The sequence below is a fragment of the Helicoverpa zea genome, chromosome 9 (genome assembly GCF_022581195.2).
Source record: "Helicoverpa zea isolate HzStark_Cry1AcR chromosome 9, ilHelZeax1.1, whole genome shotgun sequence".
NCBI lineage: Eukaryota > Metazoa > Arthropoda > Insecta > Lepidoptera > Noctuidae > Helicoverpa > Helicoverpa zea.
Window position 1 is genome coordinate 6525207 of NC_061460.1, and position 27712 is coordinate 6552918.

Here is a 27712-nt window from a genome sequence, read left to right on the forward strand (position 1 = left end):
TGGCCCACTTCGCTTCACATTATTAACACCAGCATAATGGAAATTAATTACCTTACCACAAACAAAATTGCGAACACTTTCTCAACAATAACTCCATGGTGGAACCATAGAGTTAAAACTACTAACTGAAAAGGAAATTGACGAGAAATTGACAGTGACTAATCAAACATTCCCGAAAGCTTTATTTTATTTTTGTTTTAGTATATTTTTATTTTTGTAACAATGTCTTCGTCTTAGAATTTTTAGTGCGTAATGACACAAGAAGCGAAAAAAGTATCCCCCGCAGTCTACGGTAAACTTACACCGCCAGTTATGGAGAAAGGTAGGGTGACTTATTGTACCGACTTGGAGAAGTCTGTGATAATGAGCAACTTCGAGCGCCGCGGCTGGATCCAAGTGGGGCCCGACGATGAATGGAACTTTTACTGGTCCTTCACACAAAATTGCCGAACAATTTTCAGTATCGAGAGCGGCTACAGAATGAACGACAACCAAATGATAAATCACTTTCCTAACCATTACGAATTGTCGCGTAAAGATTTATTAGTAAAAAATATCAAAAGATACAGGAAAGAGCTTGAGAGGGAAGGTAATCCCTTGGCTGAAAAAACAGAGGTACCTTTACCCAATGGACAAGTGATTACCCGCTATATACACTTAGATTTTATACCTGTGACCTATGTACTACCTGCTGACTACAACATGTTTGTTGAAGAGTACAGGAAGTCTCCTCAGAGTACATGGATTATGAAACCATGCGGAAAGTCACAGGGTGCAGGAATATTTCTAATAAACAAATTATCGAAACTAAAGAAGTGGTCCCGCGAAGCGAAAACTCCCTTCCACCCTCAGCTGACGAGTAAAGAAAGTTACGTTATATCACGTTACATTGACAATCCATTGCTAATTGGTGGAAAGAAATTTGACCTGCGGCTGTACGTTCTGGTGACATCATTTCGCCCTCTAAAAGCGTATTTATTCCAACACGGCTTCTGTAGGTTCTGTACTGTGAAATATGATACGAGTGTAACTGAGCTCGATAACATGTACGTGCATTTGACTAATGTGAGCGTACAGAAGCACGGTGGGGATTACAACAGTTTGCACGGCGGGAAAATGAGTATCCAGAATTTCCGTCTATATTTGGAAGGTACGAGAGGCCGCTCTGTAACCGATAGATTGTTTGCAGAAATGCAGTGGCTTATTGTTCACTCTTTGAAAGCTGTTGCACCCGTTATGGCTAACGATCGGCACTGTTTTGAGTGTTACGGATATGATATCATAATAGATAATACTCTCAAGCCTTGGCTTGTAGAGGTGAACGCTTCACCATCTTTACAATCGACAACTCATAATGATAGAATATTGAAATACAAATTAATTGATAACATCGTGTCAGTGGTTGTACCACCAGATGGTATTCCCGATGCTCGGTGGAATAAGATTCCGACAGCTGAAGCGCTCGGTGACTTCGAACTGTTGATTGATGAAGAGCTCATGGAAAAAGAAGATGCCAATTCACGTTACAACAAATTCCATCGCGTCAGAACATAACTTTCTAACATTATTGTGGTAGTTTTAGAAATTTAATAAAAAAAAAACAGTGCAATTTTAATGTTTTATTTAAAAAAAACAAGCCTAAACAATACATGAGTGTTTCAAATATGTTTTAGTATTTGCGACTGCTCTTCTCACGTTGTAAAGCGTCCGTCTCTGCCTTGTACATAGAATCTTCGTCAATGAGAATTTGGAAATCCCCTAAAGCCTCTGCAGTAGGCGTTTTGCTCCATCGTGCGTCCGGAATTCCGTCCGGGGGCAGAACTACCGATAAAACATTATCCAGGAGCTTGTACTTGAGTATCCTGTCGTTAACCGTGGTGGCCGTCATCGAAGGGGAGGCGTTCACCTCTATAAGCCACGGCTTTAAGTTATCGTCTATGATTATGTCGTAGCCGTAACATTCGAAGCAATGGCGGTCATTCGACATAACGTGGGCCACAGCTTTTAACGAGTGCACTATCAGCCACTGTATGTTCTCAAACAGCCGCTCGGTCACTTCTCGACCCCGAGTTCCTTCTAAATATAGTTTTAGGTTATGAATACCGAGCTTACCGCCGTGCTGGCTATTGTAGTCACCGCCATGTTTTTGTACGCTGACGTTCGTTAGGTGAACATACATGTTATCGAGCTCCGTGACGCTCGTGTCGTATTTCATTGTGCAAAATCTACAAAATCCATTCCGAAACATGTAAGCTTTTAAAGGACGAAACGACGTAACGAGGACGTAAATCCTTAAATCGAATTTCTTCCCTCCGATAAGAAGCGGATTATCTATATAGCGTGATATGACATAAGTATCTTTGCTTGTGAGATGATGCTGTAAGTATTTCTTGGATTCCCGGGACCATTTTTTCAGTTTCGACAGTTTATTTATGAGAAATATACCGGCTCCTTGAGATTTGCCGCAGGGCTTCAAAATCCAGGTTGTTTGAGGAAATTTTCGGTACTCCTCTACAAACATGTTGTAGTCGGAAGGCAGCACGAACGTTACCGGAATGAAATCTAAATATAAATAGCGAGTGATGACTTGCCCGCTCGGGAGTTTCACTTCGGTTTTTTCCGCAAGGGGATTACAGTCTTTTTCCAATTCTTTTCTGTATCTCTTTATATTTTTTACGAGTAAATCTTTACGTACTAGTTCGTAGTGTGTTGGGAAATGGTTGATTAATTGATTGTCGCCGAGTCGAAGGCCACTCTCGATGCTGAATATGCTGCGGCAGTTCCCCGTATTAGCCCAGTACACGTGCCAGTCTTCTTCAGGTGACACTTGTCTCCATCCTCGTTGCTTGAAGCTGTTGATGACGATGGATTTTTCGAAATCTGTGCAGAAGTTCATACGCTTCCCATCAGGCGGTGAGGCTGACAGGCGACCGTATACATTCACTACAGATTTCCTGCTGTGCGAGGGCAAATTACGTGAGGGCCGCATCACTGCTGTTCAAGATCACATCAAATACGTAGGTTTGTTTTTATTTTGCATTTAAAATAATAAAATAAACCATGACCGACCTAACTATTTTGACAGTAATATTTGATTGTTTTGTTAGTAAACTAAGTTGTCATAGCAACACAGTGTTGCATTTGAGAGTGAAAGAGTAGACAATATCATTGAAACGTTTTAAAATACTCCTTACTTTTTTCCCAACTATTATACGTAAAGCAACTGAATAACTGCGCATGTAAAATGCTTAAAACAAAGCCAAAAGATAATCTATTATCAATTAGGAAGGACGAGCCATGAGCGAAACCGCGGCGATGATCATTACCAGGTTTTTGTGGGTCGTCTGTCGATCAGCAACTTTAATAAAAACTTTAAAGACATTTTTATGGCGCATAAATTTTACTGCCTTTTAGTACCGCTCTATATAAAAGTTTATTTTTAAAAATGCACAAGCAGTGGCAAAAAGAAGTTTGAAGCCAATTTTGGGTCAGTTTTTTGGCTATGGTAACTCCTCTTATTTATATTTTTAAATCCTTTTGATTACGAAAGATTTAGAAACATTCTGATACAGAAACGGATATCTTAAAATATAAGATTTTTTACTGAACGGTTCAGCTCTTGACCTCAATATCGTCTAATAGGAATCGATGGATTTTATCTCGGATAGAAAGACGGAGCAGCTTAAGGGTTTCCGTAACTACCGATGTATCAGTACTCAGTTCATCCGTCTGAAATATTAAAAGATTTATGACTAGATGACTAGGATCAATAAATGTTACTTTTCTAAGTCAAATAATAAAAAAAAAGGTAAATTTTTGCGATTTTTAGATCTAATTTCAAGTTTGATGAAATGTTTCAAGAAATTGTGTTATTTGCTAATGTCGCTAAAATTAATATAGTTTAGTAGTAGCAGTATATTATTGTTTGGAATAATGAAATAATTTCAGCGTTTTTTATCCATACCTTCCAATGCTCACTAAACAAAAGTTCCTACACAATAGCCACATTCCAATGAGCTAACTTCGCACAAATAAAGTTCACTAATCAATACTGCATTGGTAATCGGGGTCATAAATTAATGGCCTTTGCAAATGGCCGACAACAAGCGAAATGTGGCACATGTTAATTCTACTTGAGCTTAGCGCCCATAAATTCATTTATATTCAAACGTTATGCCACTTTATCTTGCTTTCGTACCCGATTGGTTGTATATTCTATATAGATCTTACTAAATGAATAAGGCATATTTTAATACAATAAAAAGAAGTATAGGGTAACAAGAAGTCTTAATTTGTTGCGATGTTCCATTGGAATTAACGAAAACAGTAACAATTTTATAAAAATCAAAATAGATTTTTGAGCGTTTTTGGGAACAACTTAAATAATTCGTGAATAATGGAGTAGCTAATAACAATTACACTTGTTAAAAAGTATTTACATTATTTTTGCTGTAAGAACAAAAACACGGAGATCAACACCAAGGGCAATTTGACAGGCATATAAGTAAAAGACTTACGGAAGCCAACCTCAACATAGTTGGGAAAAGCCTCGGAAGATGATGATAAGTAAACGTACTTGAAAAATATAAAACAAAACTCCATAATTTCGCTGTTGCTTACTGATTAAATGTAATCATCATCGTAAATTGGCAAATAGCCGGCAACAAGCGATGCGCAGTAAACGCCACTTGAGTTTAGCGCCGATAAATTCATTTATTATTTAACATTACGCGCATTTACGCTCACTTATCGCCCCGGCCACTAATTCACGCCGATACGCTGCGTTTGGTCGTTATTTGCAACTCAATGTACGTCTTCCTATGAATAATTCAATCAGCTGTAGGTGGAATGAGCTTCGAGTAATGTTAGTGCTTCTTTTCCCGTGGGTTTTCTGAGCACGAAATGAGCGTAACGTAGCGTAATTTACGGAGAAACTATGATTTAACTTCAGCAAATACATTTTAGGTCGGTCAGAATAATGAAGGAAATATTTTGAACTGTTGTAAGCCAATATTTTATGCGTGACATAGAATTAGTGGTTGCACAACGCAGCACATTTTCTATATGATAATAATAGGTAAGTTATTTTTTAAACTCTTTCTATAGGTATATTTTTTTCAGAACAACGGGTATATTGACACCAGAATATATTGTGTGGAAATACAATTTGGTTTCGCTGGAAAATATTTTGGTTTAGGGATTATTGGATGCGGTACAGATAGGTGAGCCAATTGTGGTGGATAGAGGTCATATACCGACATAGGCTTTGTAATTTTTTGTATTGTTTATTGAAACTGTTTTTCACGCCTAGCCAAAGCTATGTTTTGAAAAATGTGTATCAACAATAACAATTTTCAGGGTATTTTGTGTTTTTTTATTCAGTGTTATTCGTGGGTTTTTGTAAAAAAGTGCAGAGAGTAAGTACCTATTTATTTAGGAGATAAAACAGCGGGAAACAGTTCATACAAATGCCATTTTTGTATCGATACTGAACATTATACGGTAGTCCAATCATTAATTTCCACCTACAGTTTAGATCTGACGTTCAGTCTAATCTTAAACACGTATCATCTATCCTATTATCTAGAAATACCATCAATTTTCTTTACATTGCAGTGATAAGGTTAATCACGTATTATTTTCAGAAGCTCTAGGTAATCTTTCTTAACACATGTTAGGGATAAATCGTTCGAAAACGTGTGAGCTAGTAAATAGAATCACTTAAACTATAGTGAGGAAGTTTGTTAGAATTTATAGTTTTCTTGGAACAGTTAGCACTGTACTAGTATTCTTTGTAACACGTGTTTCAGAGCTACGTGCAATACGAGTAAAACATGGCTGAAAACAATCTTGGTACGATTTATTTAGTTCGTACTGTCTTGCACTGATGTAGCAACTATGTTTGAAATGAATGTGTTTTTTTATTCCTTCTAGTTTATTGACTTTAATACGCGTTTGTATAATAAATGATTAGTTAAAAACAATATTTGATTATCACTGACTATCATTTTCTCACTAGTAGATTTTCCAAAATTTGTCGCGCGTACATACACCCATAAAATTCAGTAATATGGTAGAATACGAGACAGGGACTAATTAGTACGTAATCAAAACATGTACACATCAGTGAGACCTTTCCAGCAATTTCATCTTTTCCTGACACATGCCATACGCTAAAATTAAACTAGCGCAGCATAGAGCCGCTCTAAAAATTACGACTTCCAATAAACCTCAAGGAATTAGAAGTTTTAATCAAGTCACGTAAAACCTCGTAATCAGCTAACATGAGGCGTGATGTGAAAATCACCCTCAAAGTTGTCCCAATTGCATTGGCGCTGCGTAATTGGGGTGCAGGTGAGATTTCATGCTTGACGGAGCATGGCCCCGTGATACGTGGTCGATATACTCGTAATAAAATTGGATGGCGTAGGTACCTATCTATATAGTATGTGTATTTGTTTATAGCTTACTCTGTAGTTCATAGAACCTATCTAAATATATGTTTTGTTTATAGCTTGCTCCGTAGTCCGTAGGATAGTATTTTTTCTTATGTTATGCAAAGACACTTAAAAGAGTTTAAGAAATACAAAATTTATCAAGCCAGTCACTAAACAGAACAATCCGAAATAAAATAAATTCCAGCTATTTAGAACTCCAAAAATAATATTTATGTAGATCTTTCAAACAGTTAAAATATAGGTTCATTTGGTGTGTAAAACTTAATTATCTAATTAAGAATAGTTGGTGTAGATTTTCAAATGTTATTTTTTATTGATGTTTCAAATAATTATTCTACATCATTAGCTAGTTTAGGATTTCCATCAAATATTATACTTTGTACAATGTCTTTCATTCATCATAATCAACGTACTTATTCTATATTAGGCATTCGAAGTGTGCGGTCTGGACTCTAATAAATAAATAATGGTCAAACAAACAAAACGAGCTTGACATATAATTGCCTTAAGGTTAGACAAGCTATGTAGAATTTAATACCTGTGTTATAATGTGAAGTGGGAACGTACGTAATGAATAACAAAATACCTACATTCTGGTACCCGCAAACCCCAGGAGCCTATATAAACAATACCCAACGTAATCTTATAAATACTGATACAATAATGCTTACAAGCATTTATAATACACGCTGGGTTATTCCCAAATACACGAAGAAGGTTTATATATCTTTGGGAATTATTAATTGTAGTTATAGGTGTGTGAGTGTGCTATACTGAGCGCTGGTGTTTGGTATGTGTTGGCAGGCATTTTCTTCACTAGACAATAAAAGAAGTGAGTAAGTGTACATTGGACATTATTTACCAAGGGTGGCTGAAAATAAAATAGGATTTAGTTTTACGATAAACATTTTATCCAACAGAAGGGCGTCAAAATATTGGCTGTTTTGAAAACATATAAAAATACAATTTAAAAAAAATGGTATAATTTAAAACACAGAATACCCCTCTTCATACTCACCTCGTATTCTTCTGCATAGTACTAGTAAATACAAAAGAACAACATCGCTGGTGGAGTAGGAACTTGTGAAATATTGTGCGCATGATAAATGAAGCCGCTCCTACATTATTAGGTTAGGCTCCTTGTATGTAAATCATCTACGATAATATGTTACACGCCAACTGACAAGATGAACCTTTTGTGAGATGCTTTATAAAACCATTCAGTATGGTAACGTTCTACTTAGAAGAAAAGCCATCATCATACTTAAGCACTCATCTTTTGTAGGATAAAAACACATTTTCACATCTTCAGCTCTGTAAATGATGGCCTAAACATACTTAGATTGACACATTCAATAATTGTTTTGTGCAGGATTCCGAGGAATCTTAAGTAAGGAAATATGTTCTGATTAGGACAGTAAAGTAGGCGTCTGGAATTACAGTAAAGTAGGAGTATGCCAGAAAAGCTGTTTTTAAAATAAGGAAACACCTGTCCAACTTGTATAAAAGGGTTCAAACCTGTGTAGGTGATATTGATATGAAAGTTAATAGCGCTCTCACCTTCAGAACTCTCTTAAATAATAGGTCTTTACCTATGAAATTACCGTTTTGTATGAAAAAATGTAAACGTTTTTTTTTTCATGTATTTTTTATTTGTACTTATCAAAGTAATTACCCACGCAATCAATGCTTCTTTGCCAACGCAGTGGCAGTGAATTGATGCCCTTCTTTAAGAAAATAGCTGGACGGGAGGCAACGATTTGTTCAAAGGCATTTTTTACTGCTTCTCGGGTACTGAATTTTTTACCCGACAAAAACTTATCCAAATTCTGGAAAAAGTTGAGGTGTGTGGGCGTAAGGTCTGGTGACTGGCGGACGACGGAAAAAATCATTCATTTGTGTGTCTGTTGAGCAGTGCAAGGCACGTCTCGACGCGTACTTTGCGCTAGCGTTCATTGAGTTCGTGGGACACCCATTTGTTAAGCTTTTTTACCTTGCCAATTTGACGCAAATGGATCAATATTGTTTTTACCCTAACGTCGAAAGCTTTAGCCGTCGATTGTGTATCATCAGCTTCCACAATCGCCTTTAATTTATTGTTGTCGACCAAAGTCTTCGGTTCAACTTTCAGGTCGAAATTTCCAAAACGGAAGCGAGCACACCAATAACAGGTGGTGCGTTAGTTAGCAATGTTAGCTCCGTAAACGTCGTTGATGTTACGTGCCGCTTGTGCCGCGTTGCTGCACCACGGTACTCATATTCCATAATAACTTGATTTTTTAACGTATCCACGATGAAGAAGAAGATTGAAATGCGATGACAATGTAGCACTAATCAATAAAATAATGACTACTTTTGGAAGATGAATTCTATATTTTTTTAATAAAATTAATTTTAAATAACAATTCTTAGCCAAACAAAAAATATTATGATTTGAAATGGCCATTACCGCAAAACGGCCATTTCATAGGTAAAGACCTAATTTATTTCGAGGCTGCATATAAGGAGTGACAGCTATTCTGATGGGCGCTGTAAAACTAACAAAAGGTTGCTATTTGTGCTGCGGGTTGTTCGAAAGAGATACCGCGGCCCTGGTACATAAAAGGCCTATGACGGAACACGACGATTTTAGTCAGTAAAAGTCTGACACTCCCTCACCGCTGCTAACCCACAGCGGGAGGGGTCATTTGATGATTTTACGTCGCTAAAAAAAAAAAAAAAAGGTTGCTATTTGTAGTAATTATGAAAAATTACTAATTAAGATACCTACACCATACTTGGAACAGTTCTGTTATACTTATAAGTGTTATTAATTGGCCTGTTAATAATGAGTCGATATTCGGTAATTGCATTTACATAATTGAGTTTCAAGCTCCATTTACGAAATAAGGATCGTTGCCGATATGCCTGACTGCGTTCAAAAGAATGAGTGCGAGCTATACCAGTCCTTTACTTTTTTGTTTAACGACTTTCGAAATAAATCGGATATACATAAATTAAGTATTAATCTCAATAACCGTTTATTTTCTCTTTTGTAAATTAAAGTTTTAATGTCAATTACGCTGGTTAATGCATGCTTAATCACATTTAAAATGAAGCTACTTTAAATGGTACTTTCTGTTCCATCATATTTATTGGCCTTTTATGTGCAGTAAAATGACTACTGTCACAATTAGGTACTCAGAGTTGCTCCTCGAAAAGAGATAGTATTTATCACTATGTAGTGACTTATCTTATTTAGCAACAAAATAAATGCCACAATTTACACTAACGACATTAAAATCTAAACGAAAATTGTTTAAAGCAAAGCTCATTAGTTGCAAGTACACTGTAAATACTGTTATGAAATATATTCTACGTTGCAGCACATAAATTAATTAAAACATTCACAGCTGGCCAACATTTGTGGAAACTAATATTGTTTACAATCCAAAGGAGTATAAAATATGCTTTAATTTTCTCTCCACTATTCCGTGAATGGGGGATAGCGGAAAATATGAGAGAAATAATGGCTATGAAAGCACAGTTTTCAGAACCTAACTGCTTTAAATCTTATAGAGAAAGTTATAAAAATGTCAGACCTCTGGTTAAAAACGGGAAACCCTGTACCATAACGTGAGTGTCTTAACAAGAAATAGTGACACTGGGGGAAGTTGGAAGAGATTTTTTTAAGAATTCATAAAGATAGTCTCTTTATGAATTCTTAAAAAAATCTCTTCCATATATGGCGAAAAGGTTAAAGCTGAGTGTTTTTAATAGTAGGTAGATATGTAGGTAAATTTATGATAACAAAAGCTTCGTATTGTAAATAAACAATAGGAGCATTTCGTTAAATAGCCTTTGTTTCAGTTAGAATTTTATCATTTTACCTTTCAAACTCAAAAAATGAATGAGATAGGGTGAAAAGCTATTCTTGCTATAAAAGGACAGTTATTGGTGCTTGAAATATGAGCCATTAAATTCTATTGGCCCAAAATACGGAAACAGTCTAGACTGCCATTTTCAGCACCTTTTAAATAAAGTACACCGATGTTTGTTCATATCGAGTGTCAGGAAACTCGTTTATCGGGAGAAAAATGGAGTCGCCTTCTCGTATTCTTATTTCAATTGAAGTTATTCACAAGCAGCGTTTCAAGCTGCACAATTCAGCTTGAATTTATAGCGAGAAGTTATTTCGGCCGCAGTGCTTTTGTCGAGTTAGCTATTCGAGCTGTTAGGAATGGCACTGCTAAAAATTATTAACGAGTTTCAAAATGGATGGTCATTTGTTTCCAGCTATTTGTTCACTGTGTGCATATTTCAGTAATCACAGCTAGATTCTTTATATATTTTTTTTATTGATTGTGCCTAAACATAAATTCAATTCATCATCACTCATCAATACCTATGGCAGATATTAAACTTATGGTCCAGACTTGTATGTATGATCGAGATTTTTTCTTGCGCACTGTGACGTGAATTGAAGTATCTTCTATATTCTAGCAAAGAGCAAAAAAATGCATACGAACCATTAAAAAAATTTACTCCAAAATTGCAAGCTTGTTCGCTAACACAAAATAGCAGCAGTTGGCGCGTATATTGTTTTGATGGAATCTCGTCGTTATAATAACATTAATAAGAAAAAAGAAGCTAAAAGCATTTTAAAACAAAAACATAAATAATTATTAAACTATCGATAGGCATAACAGGCATCGTAACACCAATTTGCATTACATAATATGAGCATTACATAAATGCTTATTTAAAAAATAATTTGATATTATTATAAAACAGTTTATGCAAATACCTGCATGTGTTTCGGGGATTTAATGTAATTATCGATGTTACGCAAATTATCTCGTAATAGGGGTAATATTGGCTATTTTAGTAACATATTTTACTAGTTGCATTTTATTCGAAATAAACAAAAGCACTTCGGTTTCTGAATAAACCACACCCCAGATAGGGTCCCTTGCGATATTTAATTATTATATTGCACCTTTTAAAGAGCCAACCTCTCGAGTATGAGGGCTTGGGTTCGACTCCAGGTCAGGCAAGTACTAACACAACTTTTCTAAGTTTGTATGTACTTTCTAAGTATACCTTGGACACCAATGGCTGATAAAAAGGTGAAGGAAAACATCTTGAGGAAACCCGGACTATACAATAAGTCTGAAATCACCAACCCGCACTGAGCAAGCGTGGTGATTAATGCTCAATCCTTCTCCGCATGAAAGGAGGCCGCAGCTCAGCAGTGGGGCAGCAGTGCGATACCAAGGCTGTAACAAGAACTGTAAGGTTTAAAACCTTTGTGTGTTATTTTTTTGTTTCTTTTTATTAAATAATTCCGTATCAGTCCTCATCATGGGTACTTACAGGTATTTAATTATGGGTTCTATGTAATTGATAAAGTTATTCTCATTATTTACTAATTCATTTAAATATTTTGCTTATGTATTATTAATATTTGTTATAATTGATAAAACAATACACATTTTTCTTAAATATGAAATTATGAAAGGCTCTTTCTTAGCTAATGAGACTAAATGAGCTGGATTATAAAGGTTAAGAGTTTTTTCTTAAAATAGGTATTATTAATTATTATAAGGGCTCAAAGACGGTGTGTTTAGTTAAAATATTAGTCAAGACAAATATACTAAAATGATTTTATAGACATCATTTCAAAGCTTTAAGTTGCTTAATTATCGTACTTATCCTTAAAATATTTTCCCATGCGAAGTTTGATGGATATTTAAATTGGTTCAGTCACTTTCGCATTTAGATAAGAATACAATTTCTAAAATGGAAACTATCAATGATTGCTTAGTGTTGTAGAAAACAATAGAGGATATAGAAAACTAATTGAAAAGCTCTTTTCAAAGATAAAAAGCGCGTAAGTAAAGCCTTCTGATAATATTGTAACAATATCCAATAAAATAACTGGGGATGGGTAGGAAATTGACATCCGGCGTTCGATATTGCAAAAACGTTAGAATAAAAAGCTTTTGAAGACCCTTTATAGATTATGTTCTTTTATAATCTGAACTAAATATAATACATGAATTGTATTATATGATATTTATAAAGAGAAAAATGAAAACTATTCTAATTAAAATCGAATTAATAATCTAATTAAAATATGAAACCGTATAGCTACTTTAAATATTAATAAATTAAGCTACTTAACAGCGTACATGACTGATAAATTTTCGATGTATCGCAAATTCACGTCATATAATTGAATTTTCTGTGGAAAATCTATCAGTACAAAATGAGCTTCATAAGCGATTTTGGTGTTCAGAAATGAACCACAAGCCTCGAGTGAAATAAGAAGGAATTTCAAAGGATTTCCCTTAATTGGAAAGTGATACCTCGCAATAGTCAATTTCGTAAGTAATGTTGGTAAAATCGAAGTAATATTTGAGATGGAAACCCGCGCAGTGCGTGAGAATGTGATATATTTTGCAAAGCTAAGATTGAATTATGACTTATAAAGAGGTATTATTGGTTTCGTTATCTTTTGGGGAGCATCAATACATGCGTTTAAGGGTCATTGCACGCCGTATTTTTTAAAGGCACCGTCAATATGTGTTAATATGCGTTTAAAACGCTGTCTATGCAGGACCTAAAGATTTTATTTCCTTCACGAGAAAGCGTCTTTGGAAGTTTTCCTATAGAGAAGTAGTTATCGTGATAAATGATAGATATAGGTATTATCTATAACACTCTAGACCAGCGGCCTAAGCAAACATCCATCCCCTGTTTAAGTTGTAACTTTAATGGAAAAGTAAGTCACAGATATAGGAGTGATCGAACCCAACACTTTCACAGCAAATATAGACGTATAAAACTATGAATTCGACATCTATTTCTGTAGCAGAATGAGAAGGTATTTTAATCCTTGACTAAATAACACTCAACGGGTTATTTCTCTTTAAGTAAAGACGCGTGTACGTGAAGTATGCGGAATTCAATGTTTTATCCTCAATTATGTACACAATACGGTTGCCACCCAATCCTCTGACACTTTTCAGAAATAGGTATGTTTTCTCACACTTGCCAAAGTACCAATGTAAGTGGTTGATATCATTGTAAATTAGACGTATGATCATGCTACAAATATTAATAGAATATACAGTTTAAAGATAATACGAGTATCATCGGCTTTTTACCGTCCCATTACACAGACACAGGGCACAGACCACCTCTCAGACAGGGAAAGAAAATAAGTGCATGTTTAATTCAATTCTATTGAAATCTAACATTTAAAAGAAAAATATAGCAAAAACGAAACAACAACAAAAACAAAGTTTTTGGACACATTCGTCTGAAAATAATAAAGAACGTAGTTTTATCTCGACAAATATTATTTTCACTCCTGAGAACGACTGCGCGTGAATGTACGCAGGTTACTGAGAAAAATTGTACTACATTACGAACAATAAGGTGCTGACAAGTATTTTAGATTATAGTGTTAGTCTCAAGTGTGTCATAAATATGTTCTAGAAAGTTCTTCAGATGACACATTGCTCTGTTGGGAGATTAAGAAAACTTACAACGTATATTATTATCTTGCGTAAATTGAAACTGTCTGACCTTCAACATGTTTCGTAATATCATGTCAAAGCCTTATGTTCTCTATTCATAATATAAGGATATAGTACCTAATCTATAGCAGAAGAATTCCTGTGTCTGTCACATGTCTGAATGAAGTTCGTATTCACCTAGTCTATGACAAAACTCGATCATTTTGATATATTAAGAGACACATTGTCTGGTTGCGAGGCTATAGAAAAGGTGGCGATGCAATAATTCAATAAGGTCTCAAAAGAAAACCTAACCTAACCTAGTAGTAAAGTTAAGACAGACTTGTAATAAAACATGTACTGGTTTAAAATAAATTCTCAAACGGAACTTGCCTCACTACACACTACACATATTTCCTCTGCCTCTCAGCCGGGTGTTCCAATATCTCTGAGGCATACTCCGTGCACTCAAATATAATATTTGTCTTTGGCATATTTATTCGCCAACTTTGTACTGGTGAACTGGTTTTCTTATAAGTCTTGTGTGCTGCGGGAAAATATATGCAGTGTGGTTGTGGTTTTGGAGTTATTTTGATAGTTGTATTAGAGGCTTATTTTGAGTATGAGATGACAGATTAAGGTTATAATATCGTAACAATTTTGATGAAATAAAATAACAATAATTTGAAATTATGTCTTTTCAAGTTAATAAGTTTATTTTGCTTGTCATGCTTTTAAGGGTACTCTTGCCGCCTACCTGTTTTTAAGAAAGTCATAATTTTTTCTTTGAACAAAAAATACCTTAAAGCCGTAAAACAGTTGTTTCAATTTTGAGCATTCATTGTAATAGAGTATTTAAAAAACCATTTTTTTCCAATGAACTATGAATAAGCAGATAGCAGCATACCTAAATAAAAACAAAAGAAAAGTGATAGAATTATCAAACTCCCAAATCCATCAAGAATACGCGGCAGAACATTTAATAACTTGTAGAAATAAAGATGAACACATTACCGAAACGTTCTTCGTAACGATAGTTCTTATGTTCGTAACATGGGAAAGGGAAACCGCAGAACGATATTAATACTTTTTTATCCCCCATAAGGCCACTTTAATGTTGGACTAAGGATCCCAAATGTTTCTCAGATCATCGTAAAGGTTTCTCAGCAAATCAGAAAACAATTTCCTTCCTTGATACCTACGTACTTACAACGCGGATATAAAAAGCGTCAGATGGTATGTGAACTCGAGCGGAAAAATGATTCTTTTTTTATAATACACTAGCTTCTGCCAGCAATTTCACCCATATTCTATGGGACGCACCTACTAAAAGCTGCGGAAAGATTTTTTCAAATTAGGCCAGAGTTTTGAGATTAACCCTTCGAAGCAAATCAAATGCTCAAACTCTTCAGCTGAATAGCTTATTTTTTTTTATTATAGTAATTCTTTGTTTCATCCCGTCACTACTAAATAAACACAAACTTTTTACACCCACACAAAGTATCACGTTAAACAAGTATGTATCGGTATAAGGGATGTAAGTACTCATGTATTCAATACTTCCTTACATATTCTTAAATCAGAGTATTCTCTAACCATTCAATTGTAACAGAAATATCAATAAAATTTCGTGACGTTTCAGCCTCTTGAGTTCGTTTCCCTTCAATCTGGGGGCGAGTGTAGCTGATTCGATTATGGAAAAAGAGTTTTAAACAGTGTTTGTTGTTACAAATGTTTTAAATACAGTAAAAAAAAACCAGTAATGATTGTTATCGTCGTCACCGAACACGATACCTCAACTGTCATAAGTAGGTAACTTTTTAAGCTAGTGTATTTATGTCCCCATGAAATAACATTGCTTCTACGAAGTAGTTCTAACATTTGAAGCGTCGCGCATAATAGTTTTTAACCGACTTCCCAAAAAGGAGATCAATCATAGATTTGTTTTCACATTTGCGTGACATGGTACCTCTTTCTGTCAGTCATTTCAGAATGACTTCAGTCAAGAACCGTTAGTAAAAGCAGTATCAGATCAAACTGTATAAAGTGAACGTTGGTTCTGGTAAAATATCAAAGGAATTGCTTTGAATACAACCAGATTGTAGGTTTGTAGGCTATTTTCTATCGTTATCAAGAGTTGTTGAGATACAAGGCTTTAGGCATGTTGTGTCATGTTCCGATTGACTAAGCTTTTAGCTGAACATGGATCTGAAACTATGTCACTATAAAGGCTTGTGAACTAGAATTGTTGTAGCATTAAGTATGGGTAAGTAACTTTGTCTCTATATTCCGCAACCTACAAATTAAAGAAGAATGAAATAAAATAATGATGCTTTCTTTGAAATCGATTTTTAATTCATACCCTACTTTTAAAGGCATTTACAAATTACCTGCAGCGATCAGCTTTTTTAAAAATTAAACGCGTTTATTTGGGAACTATGACGCCACCACCATAAGTTTACCATGTCCATTAAATTCGAAATTGGACTAGATATTGAGATACCACTACCAATGCTTCGTAATGTTTAAGTAAGACAGCACGTACAACTATAGGCTTACCTTAATCCTCGTTACATAATAGGTAAGCATTATTTGCTATTCCTCCAAATATTAGGTATCCTCCTACACCTAGTGTGTGGGTGTAAATAGATAAAATATGATACATTTATAGGCTTACTTGAGTACCATCATAAGAAACACCCACATGTGATTTTATTATTCGTGACCTTTAAAATTAGGCCCAGTTTCGGTCCTTAATATATCAGACCCAGTCTTCATTTTATTTGATACTGAACTACATATTTTGTATAAAAAAAAATGATTTAAAAACCCAGATATAATCTAAAAAAAATATTACTTTAAAAAACTAAAAAACACGCTATTCATGTATTGTCATCAGAACTCAGAGCATGTGCAAAATTTCATCCTAATCGAAGACCGGGAAGTGGGTGAGATTCCAAGATTTTCTTACATACATAGTGAAGCAAAGTAAAGTAATACAAGCATGTTAAAAAGCAAGTATATTCACGAATTTATACAGATTTTTTTCCTTCTACCAACTTTTTAACATGATACGATGATACCAAAATGAAAGCTTTCTATTCCGCATAGGTACGTCGGGTACAGTCCGTCGGAAAACCCAATTGATCCTTGTTGGTTCGCTAGTACAGTTACAAAGAACCGGTTTTTTTCGGTTACATTCAACGTAACCGAAGCTTTGGGGAGCGCGGAAACTATTTTATGCTGGTCTGCTCTTTCAGCCAGTCTGTAATTGGACCTACTTCGTACTAGCCATCGAATGGAAACTGGTAAGGTAAAATAGTATACCTATCTACTACCTATATCTAAATAAATAAAAAAATAATGCACGCAGATCATTTATACAAAGCCGCGTCCAGAGGAAACTACTTCACGCGTAGGGATACCTATACTTAAATATGGAGCAAAACTACAGTTTCCCTAAGCATGCCATAAGTCAAACAAATGAAACGCCTAAAGCCGCGAGTGCAAGCTAGTTCAGTAACAAAACAATGATTTTCCCCTCTACAATTATTTAGAACTGGCACAAACAGATCTAGTGATAAAGCTGGTTAACCAATAAAGTTGCTGGCTAACTATTACTGTATATTTGCGTGAAAGTTTCAAACTTCTACTGGATCCATTTAATGGGCTCAGACGTCTAATTGGATGTAGTTCTGACGCTAACCACTGTGTGTTCGTTATCAAAAGTTTTTCCGCCATTTTTTTACGTTCGCGGAGCTCCAAAAAGTATTCTAATTGCTTCGGCCGAATTATTCGTTGTAATTAGTTTGGTAAATGCAATTTTCTCTCTTTTATTCGTTTTTTTATGATCTGGTTGTTTGGCTCGCGCTAATTTTGAAAAAAGAAAAAGTTCTTGGCAGCCAACGTTCATTTGTTTTTGTTTTTCCTTGTATATCTTGTTATTTTTGGATGAAATTAGAATCAATTAATTAAATTACATTCAGACTTATTATCTGATTTTGATTCATTATATGTATATTAAAAAGATATTTATTTCTCGCTTCTTTTCTTTTCCATGTAGGTATACTAATAGACATAAGGCTCCCCACGTCAGACTTACCGACCCATTTGTTTTTTTTTTTTTTTTTTTTTTTTTTTATTATCAAAACATAAAAACATACAATTTTCTGTTACAATAGCACAAATAAACCACTGAGGTTTGTCCTTATGCTACGGAAATCGGATCTCAATACAATTGTTGACGAATTATACAATAAAGAATTACAGCACAATCAATAGTAAGTGTGTGAGAATTGAATAGACAAGTACATCACCACGTTCCAATCCCCATGTCATCCAACAGATGTTTTTTGAGAACAGATTTATAATTATTTTTTGTTATTTTATTTCGCAAATCAGAGGGTAGTTGATTAATTAACCGGGGAACCATATAGCAAGTAGTTCTTTCTCCGAACGTATTATCGGCTCGCACTGTACATAACTTGTTTTGAGCGATGCTTCTTGTGTATACAGAATGTTCTTTTTTTGTGAATAAGTATGAATTAAAAAACTGTTCCTTTAATAAATTTAATTTGAATTGGAGGTGGACTGGTAAAGTATTACAATGTTTAAAAAGGCCTAATTCATTATCTTTGTATCGTAATTTAGTTTTTGGTGACACTATTCTCTTTAATATTCGTAACTGAATTTTATAAATTTTGTTGAGGTGTGTGTTATAGGTACGACCATAACTGCTGAGGCAGTATTGAACATGTGACTCCGCCAATGAGTTGTATAGCATTAGTTTAACCTTATATGGAATACGTCTGGTAAGTATGGTGATATTTGCAAGGAACTGTCTCAATTTATTACAGACATGTTCAATATGGTTGGTCCAATTTATCTTGTCATCAATGTTAAGTCCCAGGTAGGTATGTGAGTCAGTTAGTTTAATAACAGGGCAACAACAAGATGAGACAGTGTGTAGGCAACTGTGTTCGTGAGCTGTTATATGACAGGTTAACGACTGTTTAAGGTAAGGCGACCTGATATGCATGAGTTTCGTTTTGTTGGGGTTAAGCACTAAACCATTGTCATGACACCACTTACTTAGTGTATTGAAGTCGGACTGTAGTAGCTTGCATGCTTTATTTGGGTCTTTGTCGGCCACCAATAAGCATGTGTCATCAGCAAACTGATAACAAGTACAATGTTCTAAGTAACTGTTCATGTCATTTACGTACGTCAAGAAGTGTAAAGGGCCGATTACTGATCCCTGTGCCGTTCCTTCAGTAGTGATAATAGTGTCACTACGTGTATTTTCGATTTTGACTTGAAAGCTACGGTCGCTAATGTAACTGTTACACCATTCTAGTAGAGGACCGCGTATACCACTAGTCTCAAGCTTGTTTAGGAGTTGTGTGTGGTTGAGGGTGTCAAACGCGCGAGAAAAATCTATGAATAGGGCTAGCACGTGATTTTTATTATTCATGTGTTCATTGACTTGATCGGTAAAGCTAGATAGCAATTCAGTAGTACCTTTACCACGTTGAAAGCCAAACTGATTACGGTGTATAACACCATGGTCACTATAAAACTTGTGGATTTGTTGACACACGTACTTTTCAACGATTTTATCTATTGTTGACAGAATAGTTATTGGTCGGTAATTGTTGAAGTCGTTGCGTTTACCTTTCTTGAAAATAGGTCTGACACAACCCTTTTTCAAAGATTTAGGGTACATACCTGTTCTAACACTAATGTTAACAAGGTTCGCTACTGCTACTGATATTTCTTTATTAATTACTTTTAGATCTGAGACTTTAATAGCGTCGTCGCCAGGAGCTTTATTGGAGTCAAGGTTTTTAATAATTTTCTGTATTTTATCAGTTGTGGCTTTCTGAAACATTATAGATGAATTTACGGGCTTACAGTCGTTCAATGGGTCTAATAATTTCAAATTACAATTCGGAATTATTTCTTTAACTGCTTTATCAAAACCCCGTGCAAAGCCATTTGTGATTGTCTTAATGCTTAATCCTTGTGCATCGAAAGCTTTCAATATCGCTTCATCGACTGATAACGTTACCCGGCCAAGCATTTGGTTTACAATTTGGTAGACTTTTTTTGTATTTTTAAAATTATGTTCTATGTTTTTTGTATAATATAAATTTCTACTTTTCTCCAATAACCTATGAACTTTATTTCTAGTTTTATTGTAATTTAATCTTATATGAACGTTTGTTGGATTGTTTTTCCACAATTGGAATAGTTCATCACGCTTGTCACAAAGGTTTTTAATATTTTTATTCATCCAAGGTACTCGAAATATTTTACGACGTTTCTTGCAAATACTCTCCGTATATGATTGGTTGCGTGCAGAGGTAAAAGATTTGCAAATAAAATTATAAATTTCATTTGAGGACTGCATATCATTTGTTAGAGTCCAATTAACCTTACTTAACTCGTTATAGAATTTATTATAGTCGATGCTGACTTTCGAAACATGCTGTATCTGTTTTAGAGCAGTATTATCTACGCAGGTAAGTATTACCGCACGATGATCGGCCAGTACGATGTTTAGCGCTGCCGAGTACGGGTCTAATGTGGGGAGACGAGCAAATATATGGTCAATACAAGTTTTCGTGATAAGATCTTGCTTTGTCTCAATTCTCGTGTAATCCGTGATTCCACACATCAATCCGCGCCCGTGCAGTGTTTCTAAATACGAGTTTTTATGAGATGACATGGATTTTAGGTCGATGTTTGTGTCCCCTACCAAAATAAGATTAGTTTTTGAATCAAACTGAGAGATGTACCTGCCTAATTCATTTACAAAGGTTGTTTTATTCGAAACTGGTGGTTTGTATATGGAACACAATACAATGTCTTGATTACGTCCTATTTTCAAAATTCCTGTTAAATGTTCAAAAGTAAAACTTTTGTATTGGATCGGAGTAAACTTTAAATAATCTTTTACGTACACAATTATTCCGCCACCTTTTTTATTCGCTCGAAGTTGTGAATATGTATTGTAGGTAGGTATATTATACAACTGAACAATGTTATCAGATATTCCAGCCTCCGTGAGTACAATGATATCTATAGGAATTGGGCAGTTATGAATGATTTGCAGTAGTTTTACAAAGTTTTTAATTAATGATCGGATATTTATATGTATACAAGAGAAATTTAGATTTTTTGTGGAAGGTAACTGTTTAAAAAAAGAGTCTAACGAATTACAATCAATAATTTCTTTAATATGAAGTTCTTCCATAGAGAGTACTAAAATGTAGTTTGCAAAGGGAGGGATATAGAAAACTTAAATGCTAATGGGGCTGATTATTATGATTACTTACGATTTATTTTCTTTTTTAATTTGATCGATATCTTGTACAGACTGGATAACATATGTTTTACTATTATCGTTTTTTTTTACATATACTTTTCCGTCTTTACACCATATATACTGAAATGATTCACGTAGTTGTTGCTTAGTATTGTATAGAAGAGTCTTGAAATGCTTTGAGAGTGCTTCTCTAATGTAGATACGTTTATGAGCTCTGTCTTCGGCGACGTCTTGGAATATTTGTCCCACCGTCATGTTCTTTTTTTTGCTAGCAGCGATCCATTGATTTCGTGCGTTCTTCGATTTCATTTCGGCAACGATTGTACAGGGTTTGTCTTTGTTGCCGGGGATTCGATACGAGAACTGAATGTCTTGAACATCTAATTCAAGTTTTGTGCCAACAGTTGCTAGTACATCAGGAACATCGGGTGGTGAAATTTCAGGTAAGCCGGCTACTTCTAGTGTTAACGAGAGCGTATTCTGTTCAATTTGTTTTATATCCTGTTCTAGTACAGCAACTCGGAGTTCCAAGTTCTTGTTTTTGTTGTGAAGGTCTTTGTTTTTATTTTCAAGTTCTTTGATTCGAGTGTCTTGGTGTTTAACGGACTTTTCCATAGAATCTATTTGCTCACTTAGGAATTGTAGTGAGGACTGTAGGCCACTTATCTCTTCGCGAAAGGTTTTCTTTAGTTCTCGCGATATGTCTTGTGCCAGTTTGCGAGGGTCAAAAGTGGCCTTCGCATTAACGACGTGGTCAGAATCAGAATCCTCTTCGCCTTCGTCATCGGGAACGAGAAAAGATGACCTACGTGACAAGTTTAGCATGCAGTCTTCACAGCTCCATTCTATACCTGTAGAGTTGCGTAGGGTGTTCAGCTGCTTGTTGGACAACTTTGCGCAGGCTGAGTCAGCATGGACTGTTTTGTTGCATCTACTGCACTCTAATCCTGGCGCCTTTTTCGTAATATTCTTCTTACACACAGCACATTTACTTAAAACCATATTGTAAGTAGGTGGGTAGATTAATTATTATAATTACGAGAGTGACACACAACCGTTCGTAACAACTGCTCGAGCCGGAGTTGTTGTAGGACGTTCTGATAAGAATTTTCTGACGTGTGCGTTGCACAATTGTAATCGCCTGTTCTATTTTTATTCTACAAAAAAAGTCACCGGTAAGGCGTGAGCGGGCAGACATCATTTTCTAAAATAGTTCACAAAAGAAAACAACTGAACTAAGTAGTTCTATGACTACGTTAAACCGTGGTGAAACTCTTAAACAGACACTCAAGAGCGAACAGCATTCTAGACAGGCGTTTAATTAAAAAGACGCTAACTGCAAGCCTCTAATTGTGCCTCTATAGAGAGGACTGTAAGTCCTAGATATAGCTGTCATAACCATACTTTAGTCTGATATTAAGCGATGCTAGAACTAATACTGGCCAGTACGATTACAATGGCCAAATTGGCTGGTTTTCCCAGTGAGGGCGACAAATGAAACCAATATTGGTAATGAAACGTCATAATTGGAATGTTTGTCGTTTACAAATGTTTGGTAATGGAGACGATAATGATTGTAAAGAACTAATGGTTAATGATTGTGTTTAGAAATTGTATTGCTTTTTTAAATGATAGCTACATAATATGACGTTTTTTCTGAATAGAATTTAGACTTTTAGTTTCATTGTAACAAAAAGTCAAAATTGTCTCATTTATTCGAGGCTGTCAATGAACATCTTTTTCGTTACGGGGTGTCAGAAGCCAGTAAGTCTGACAACCAATCTTACCAGGGGTATTATATTAGGTTGCCCGGGTAACTGGGTTGAGGAGTCCAGATAGGCACTCGCTCCTTGTAAAACACTGGTACTCAGCTGCATCCGATTAGACTGGAAGCCGACCCCAACATTGTTGGGAAAAAGCTAGGCAGATAATAAGGTAATTTTGACTTTTAATTACAATGAAAGTTATGTCAAAATCATAGATATTGAATACGATATTATGATAATATCTGGTAGCAGTCGCAGCCAACTCATTGAAATAGCCGTCCAATCAAACAGAAACCCTTTGACAGTACAACGCCATTCAATCACTGCATATCTATGATACTTACCTATACATATAGGTACATCTAATTTGTGCAGTATTAATGCAGGTTGTTGTTAACGGAATGTGCCATGAATTAATATTGCTCAATAATTGCGAGCTAACAATGGTTTTCACGCTGTCGGTATATTTTATTCAAACATAGGAATTATTTTAATTGAAAATGTTTTTATTCTCTTTTTTATGACTTATTGGAAGGTTAATTATATAACGTTATGTATAAACACGTCCTTGTTTTGTAAATAATATTTTATGGTACCAAAATACGATTATGTAATTTAGTAATTTGTTCTACACTAGCCGTATCCCCGCGGTTTCACCCACCTCTCGTGGGAAGTACAGTTCAGTCGTTTGGGAGCCTTTAAGGTAAAAACAAACAAACAAAAAAACTCTTTTTTATATTGGTACTTAATAAAAATTAAATAAAAAAATCTTTAAATAATATCTCTCGATATTATAAGTATTTTTTATCGATATTGGCTCTTTGTTTGCGAATTAGTCTAGATCACGTTTTCGCATAAGGCTATAAAGGCGGTCTGGCCATTCTAGACTTTGAGCTAATGTGAACGAGAACGTGATGTGAGTACAGAGTAAGTGGACTTTTGATTAAGGGATCTGTTCAAAAGAAAAGATGGTCGACTAATAACGAAATTTGTTCTTGACTCAAACTTGGGTAATTATGGCTATTAAGCCTTTTGGGTTATTTGATGAGATAAGATTGTTTATAAATAGTGCAGAGTTATGTTCTTTATATTGTTTGTATGGATAATGTTTTGTAGTCGTAGGTTTGTGTAGTCTTATTAATGTCAGTAATTCCACGATCAGAAAATACTTACCTACACTGTTTTTTTTTACTCTTAGTTTTAGGTAGGTAGTCTCAATATGAACCCTTTGATCTCTAAACCGGGAAAAATGGAAGCGAAACACATATTGCGCCGACCCCAAATAAAATTGGAACAATGCAGGAGGAAGAAGATCTCTAAGCTGATTCTTCACCTGTAAAATATAATATAATTATTAAACCTACATAATATGTAGATATACGATGCTAAAGAAAAATTAATCACTTATGATCTACAATAACATATTTCAAGCACAAAAATAATTTAAAAAACACATGTCGTCTCCACAGCAATCATAATCTAATTCCAAAAGTCGCCGGAGCACAATTTAGGTAAGTGCAACAATGTCACAGATACAACACGACAAAAGCGAAACTAATGCAATTTCCTTCATACATGCTCTCGTTATGAAATTGTTTTGTCGAACATTGTTTGTCTGTCACCCAAACAGACAAACAATGGTATGAAAGATCATGGTGAACGTTTTAGAGTAGGTGTAAGTAATGTGACTGGAAATACTGGAATATTTTTTCAAACTTATAGTTAAACAAGTTTTAAATAACATATACGTATCTTATGTATAATTTAACCTTGTTGTTTTAGTACAAAAATATATAATATATTTTTTTAGCTAATAATGCAGATATTTATGCTCTCTTACGGCCCTTTCACACGGCAGTCCAGTTTTTTGCAGGATACCGTTTTTTGCAGGATCCCGTTTGATCGCAAAAGATATTACGACGGGAACAGCAATTTGCAGGATCCTGCATGCGGTTTGCTCGTGTGAACACTAGCATATAATATCTTTTGCGATCAAACGGGATCCTGCAAAAAACGATATCCTGCAAAAAACTGGACTGCCGTGTGAAAGGGCCGTTACTGTTTCTGAACCACACATTTTTGAAAGGGTTTGAAGAGTTTTCGCATTTGGAATTCTAGAAACTGTATTTTCTTAGTAAACGTTACAGCGAATCCTCCCCTGATAATTTTCTAATGAAAATAGACACACACAAAATTAGAGCTCCAACATCTCTTATACAAAGTAGACAAACTACAATTAGTGGGAATTACGAGCAAAGCAGTCTCAAAATATCTACATGTGTAACACAAGTTATAATTAATTCAAACATTTCATTGGAAATTATATGAAAAGTTTTCACTAAACAAACATAAATGTTGAATTTGTTCGAGTTACTTTTATTATATAAAACTTGTTTGGTGTTGACTCTGTAAACGTAAAGTAAAATGTATTTTCTGAGTAACAAAAGTAACATTTTACTTCAATGCTAATAGTTTGGGTTCGAAATATAAAGTAAAGGTTCCTAGGGGTGTTGTTAGTGGTGAGCCCGTATCAATGTATACGCCAATATGGTGCCAGGTACCTACTGCAAGTTTGTTGAAAATTCTTGTTTAAAAACACGACCAGTTACGTGAAGAACTTTCAACTGAATGTTTGATTATGAGGAAAATTCGGAATATTTCAACATACATAAATAAAGTTTAAATATTTTGCTGGTATTTTTGTCTGTTTTATTTTTTCGTAAATTCGAGTTGACTGTTGCAAAAAATGTTTCTCTTTTTCGTCATAAATTGAACGGAAAATGTACTTAAGATAAATCACGGAGCACAAAAAGTAATTCGGGATCTATTAAAAATTCTTTATAAAACTTCTACCCTTTTCAACGTAACTTTATTTTCATAACTTTTTCGCTCTGCAACGTAATAACCTAAAAGATAAATACCGAAGGCGTGAGTATAATCTTCTCAACAAAAAAGTTCTATTAACTAACACCTACTCTGCTTGGAGTAATTTACTCAGAAAGAAAGCGGATAAATATTTACAGATTTGAGTACTTCCTACCTTAAGTATTAAGCGACTTTTGAGGCATGAGTAGAAATAATTGAAAAATTAAAATGTCAAACTGAAACCAATTATAAAGGCGTGTGCCTATTTTTGGTGAAGCCCAGCAGAAACACTGTAATGAAAACTGGCAAAACAAAATGTATAAAATACGTTCTCTGTTCCCAACTCCATTACTCACTTTTTTAGTAATAAATGTAGCATACAAGTGTTTATAATGAAAAAGTGATATTAATGCACGTCCACTCTTTCATGAATTTAAACATATGAAAATACACAACGGGCGGACACATTCGCAAAGGGTTAAGTTAACGGATCAACGCTTTTGTTCCGAATAAACGTAAAATTGAATAATGGACCTTCCCAGATTGTATTTCGTTCCACAATAATACGCCGAGTTCTCGAAACCTACTGAGTAAATTATTTCAAAGCAAATCTGTATTATCCATGAAGAACAAAACGACTAGCGGACATGTCATAACGCAATATCTCCTAAGAAAGTAGCGCGCCAAAATTCATATGTTCGGGGGACGTGACACGTTATTAACTAAGCCCTCATACGCCTTCTTTGAAACCTTAAAAATAAAATCACCAATCAATCAAAACCAGCCTTTGACAGAACGTGGTCGTGATTTGAAAAGGAACCCGAACGCCTCGTTTATTCTAGAAACTGATCCTTTTGATCACGCCTGCCGTTACTACCTGACCTACAAGAATCCACCCGATCTACCTTCCTTATGGCATCTCCGCTATCTTTCCTTCCTCCGTGGTATTATCTAATAGAATAATAAAACGACCGGCCAGTGTTGTTACGAAGTAATTTTATAGAGCTGTCGGCAACGCGATGGCAGGGGTTATAGAAATAAAAATTAGATGAGATTTTGGATGAACAATATTTTTTTGGGTTACCTAATTCCCGAACTGTGGTGGTATGTTTTAGAACATAGCATAATACATAGTAAAAATACCAGCGTGGTAATGAAATTAAATTTTCTTGAATAATGGCGTTACATCATATTTGCATCCCCGAAAGAGTCACAGCAGGTATACTAGAATATAAATTGCAGCTATTTTATGAAGACCTGTTCTTTGCTATAAACCTAATACAAATAAAATCTTATTCCAGCTCCACGATAAATAAAGAAGTTATATTCAAAACTGAATAATGATTACCACGTAAAAGTCGCATCTTTTTATTACGTGAAGTTGAAAATCCTGACTGGTAATAAAAAAAATAAAAAAAATGAAATCAAAACATCTAAAGAGAAATTAATATTTTTATTTCATCCTTTACCCAGCTAACTGATACTCCCGTCCTGTTTATGAATATTCCTATTTCCAATCAAAGCTTTATTAATTTGACGTTGTGAAACATTCAGAATTTGCATCATTAATGAGTTTACCCAGTGAACACGACAGATATCGACTTTTCATTATACATTTAAATAGCAATTCCCGTACCAATTAATTTGTGCAAAGTAATGGATTAATTCATGCATGCGTGATAGGTATTAACTTATTAATAATTTTGGTCTTGTCACCTATCGCTATGTTCTATGTAAACGTACTTAGTAAGGTTTGACACTTCATAGCCTCATGCTTTACCTTACCAT

General features: G+C 34.9%; 2 protein-coding genes across 2 annotated transcripts; one reads left to right on the forward strand and one right to left on the reverse strand.

The window, feature by feature from the left end:
• The first annotated feature begins 252 nt into the window (after positions 1-252).
• LOC124633457 (polyglutamylase complex subunit TTLL1-like) lies at positions 253-1554 on the forward strand. Its single transcript, XM_047168685.1, has one exon. The coding sequence runs from the start codon at positions 253-255 to the stop codon at positions 1552-1554; it is 1302 nt and encodes a 433-aa protein (XP_047024641.1).
• Positions 1555-1669: 115 nt separating this feature from the next.
• Positions 1670-22295, reverse strand: LOC124633089 (polyglutamylase complex subunit TTLL1-like). The gene is made up of 3 exons (XM_047168183.1): positions 21390-22295; positions 19691-19844; positions 1670-2994 (listed from the first exon to the last, which is right to left on the reverse strand). The coding sequence occupies exons 1-3, from the start codon at positions 22293-22295 to the stop codon at positions 1670-1672; spliced, it is 2385 nt and encodes a 794-aa protein (XP_047024139.1).
• Positions 22296-27712: the final 5417 nt, after the last annotated feature.

What these genes read in the sequence shown, in the direction of transcription:
- LOC124633457 (XM_047168685.1), top strand. Translation starts at nt 253, where the DNA reads ATGACACAAGAAGCGAAAAAAGTATCCCCCGCAGTCTACGGTAAACTT.
- LOC124633089 (XM_047168183.1), bottom strand. Translation starts at nt 22,295, where the DNA reads ATGGTTTTAAGTAAATGTGCTGTGTGTAAGAAGAATATTACGAAAAAG. An exon ending in TATGGTGTAAAGACGGAAAA is followed by an intron (nt 19,845 to 21,389) that starts GTATATGTAAAA and finishes ATAATGTTTCAG; the next exon opens with AAAGCCACAACTGATAAAAT. An exon ending in TAACATTAGTGTTAGAACAG is followed by an intron (nt 2,995 to 19,690) that starts GTATGTACCCTA and finishes GATCTTGAACAG; the next exon opens with CAGTGATGCGGCCCTCACGT.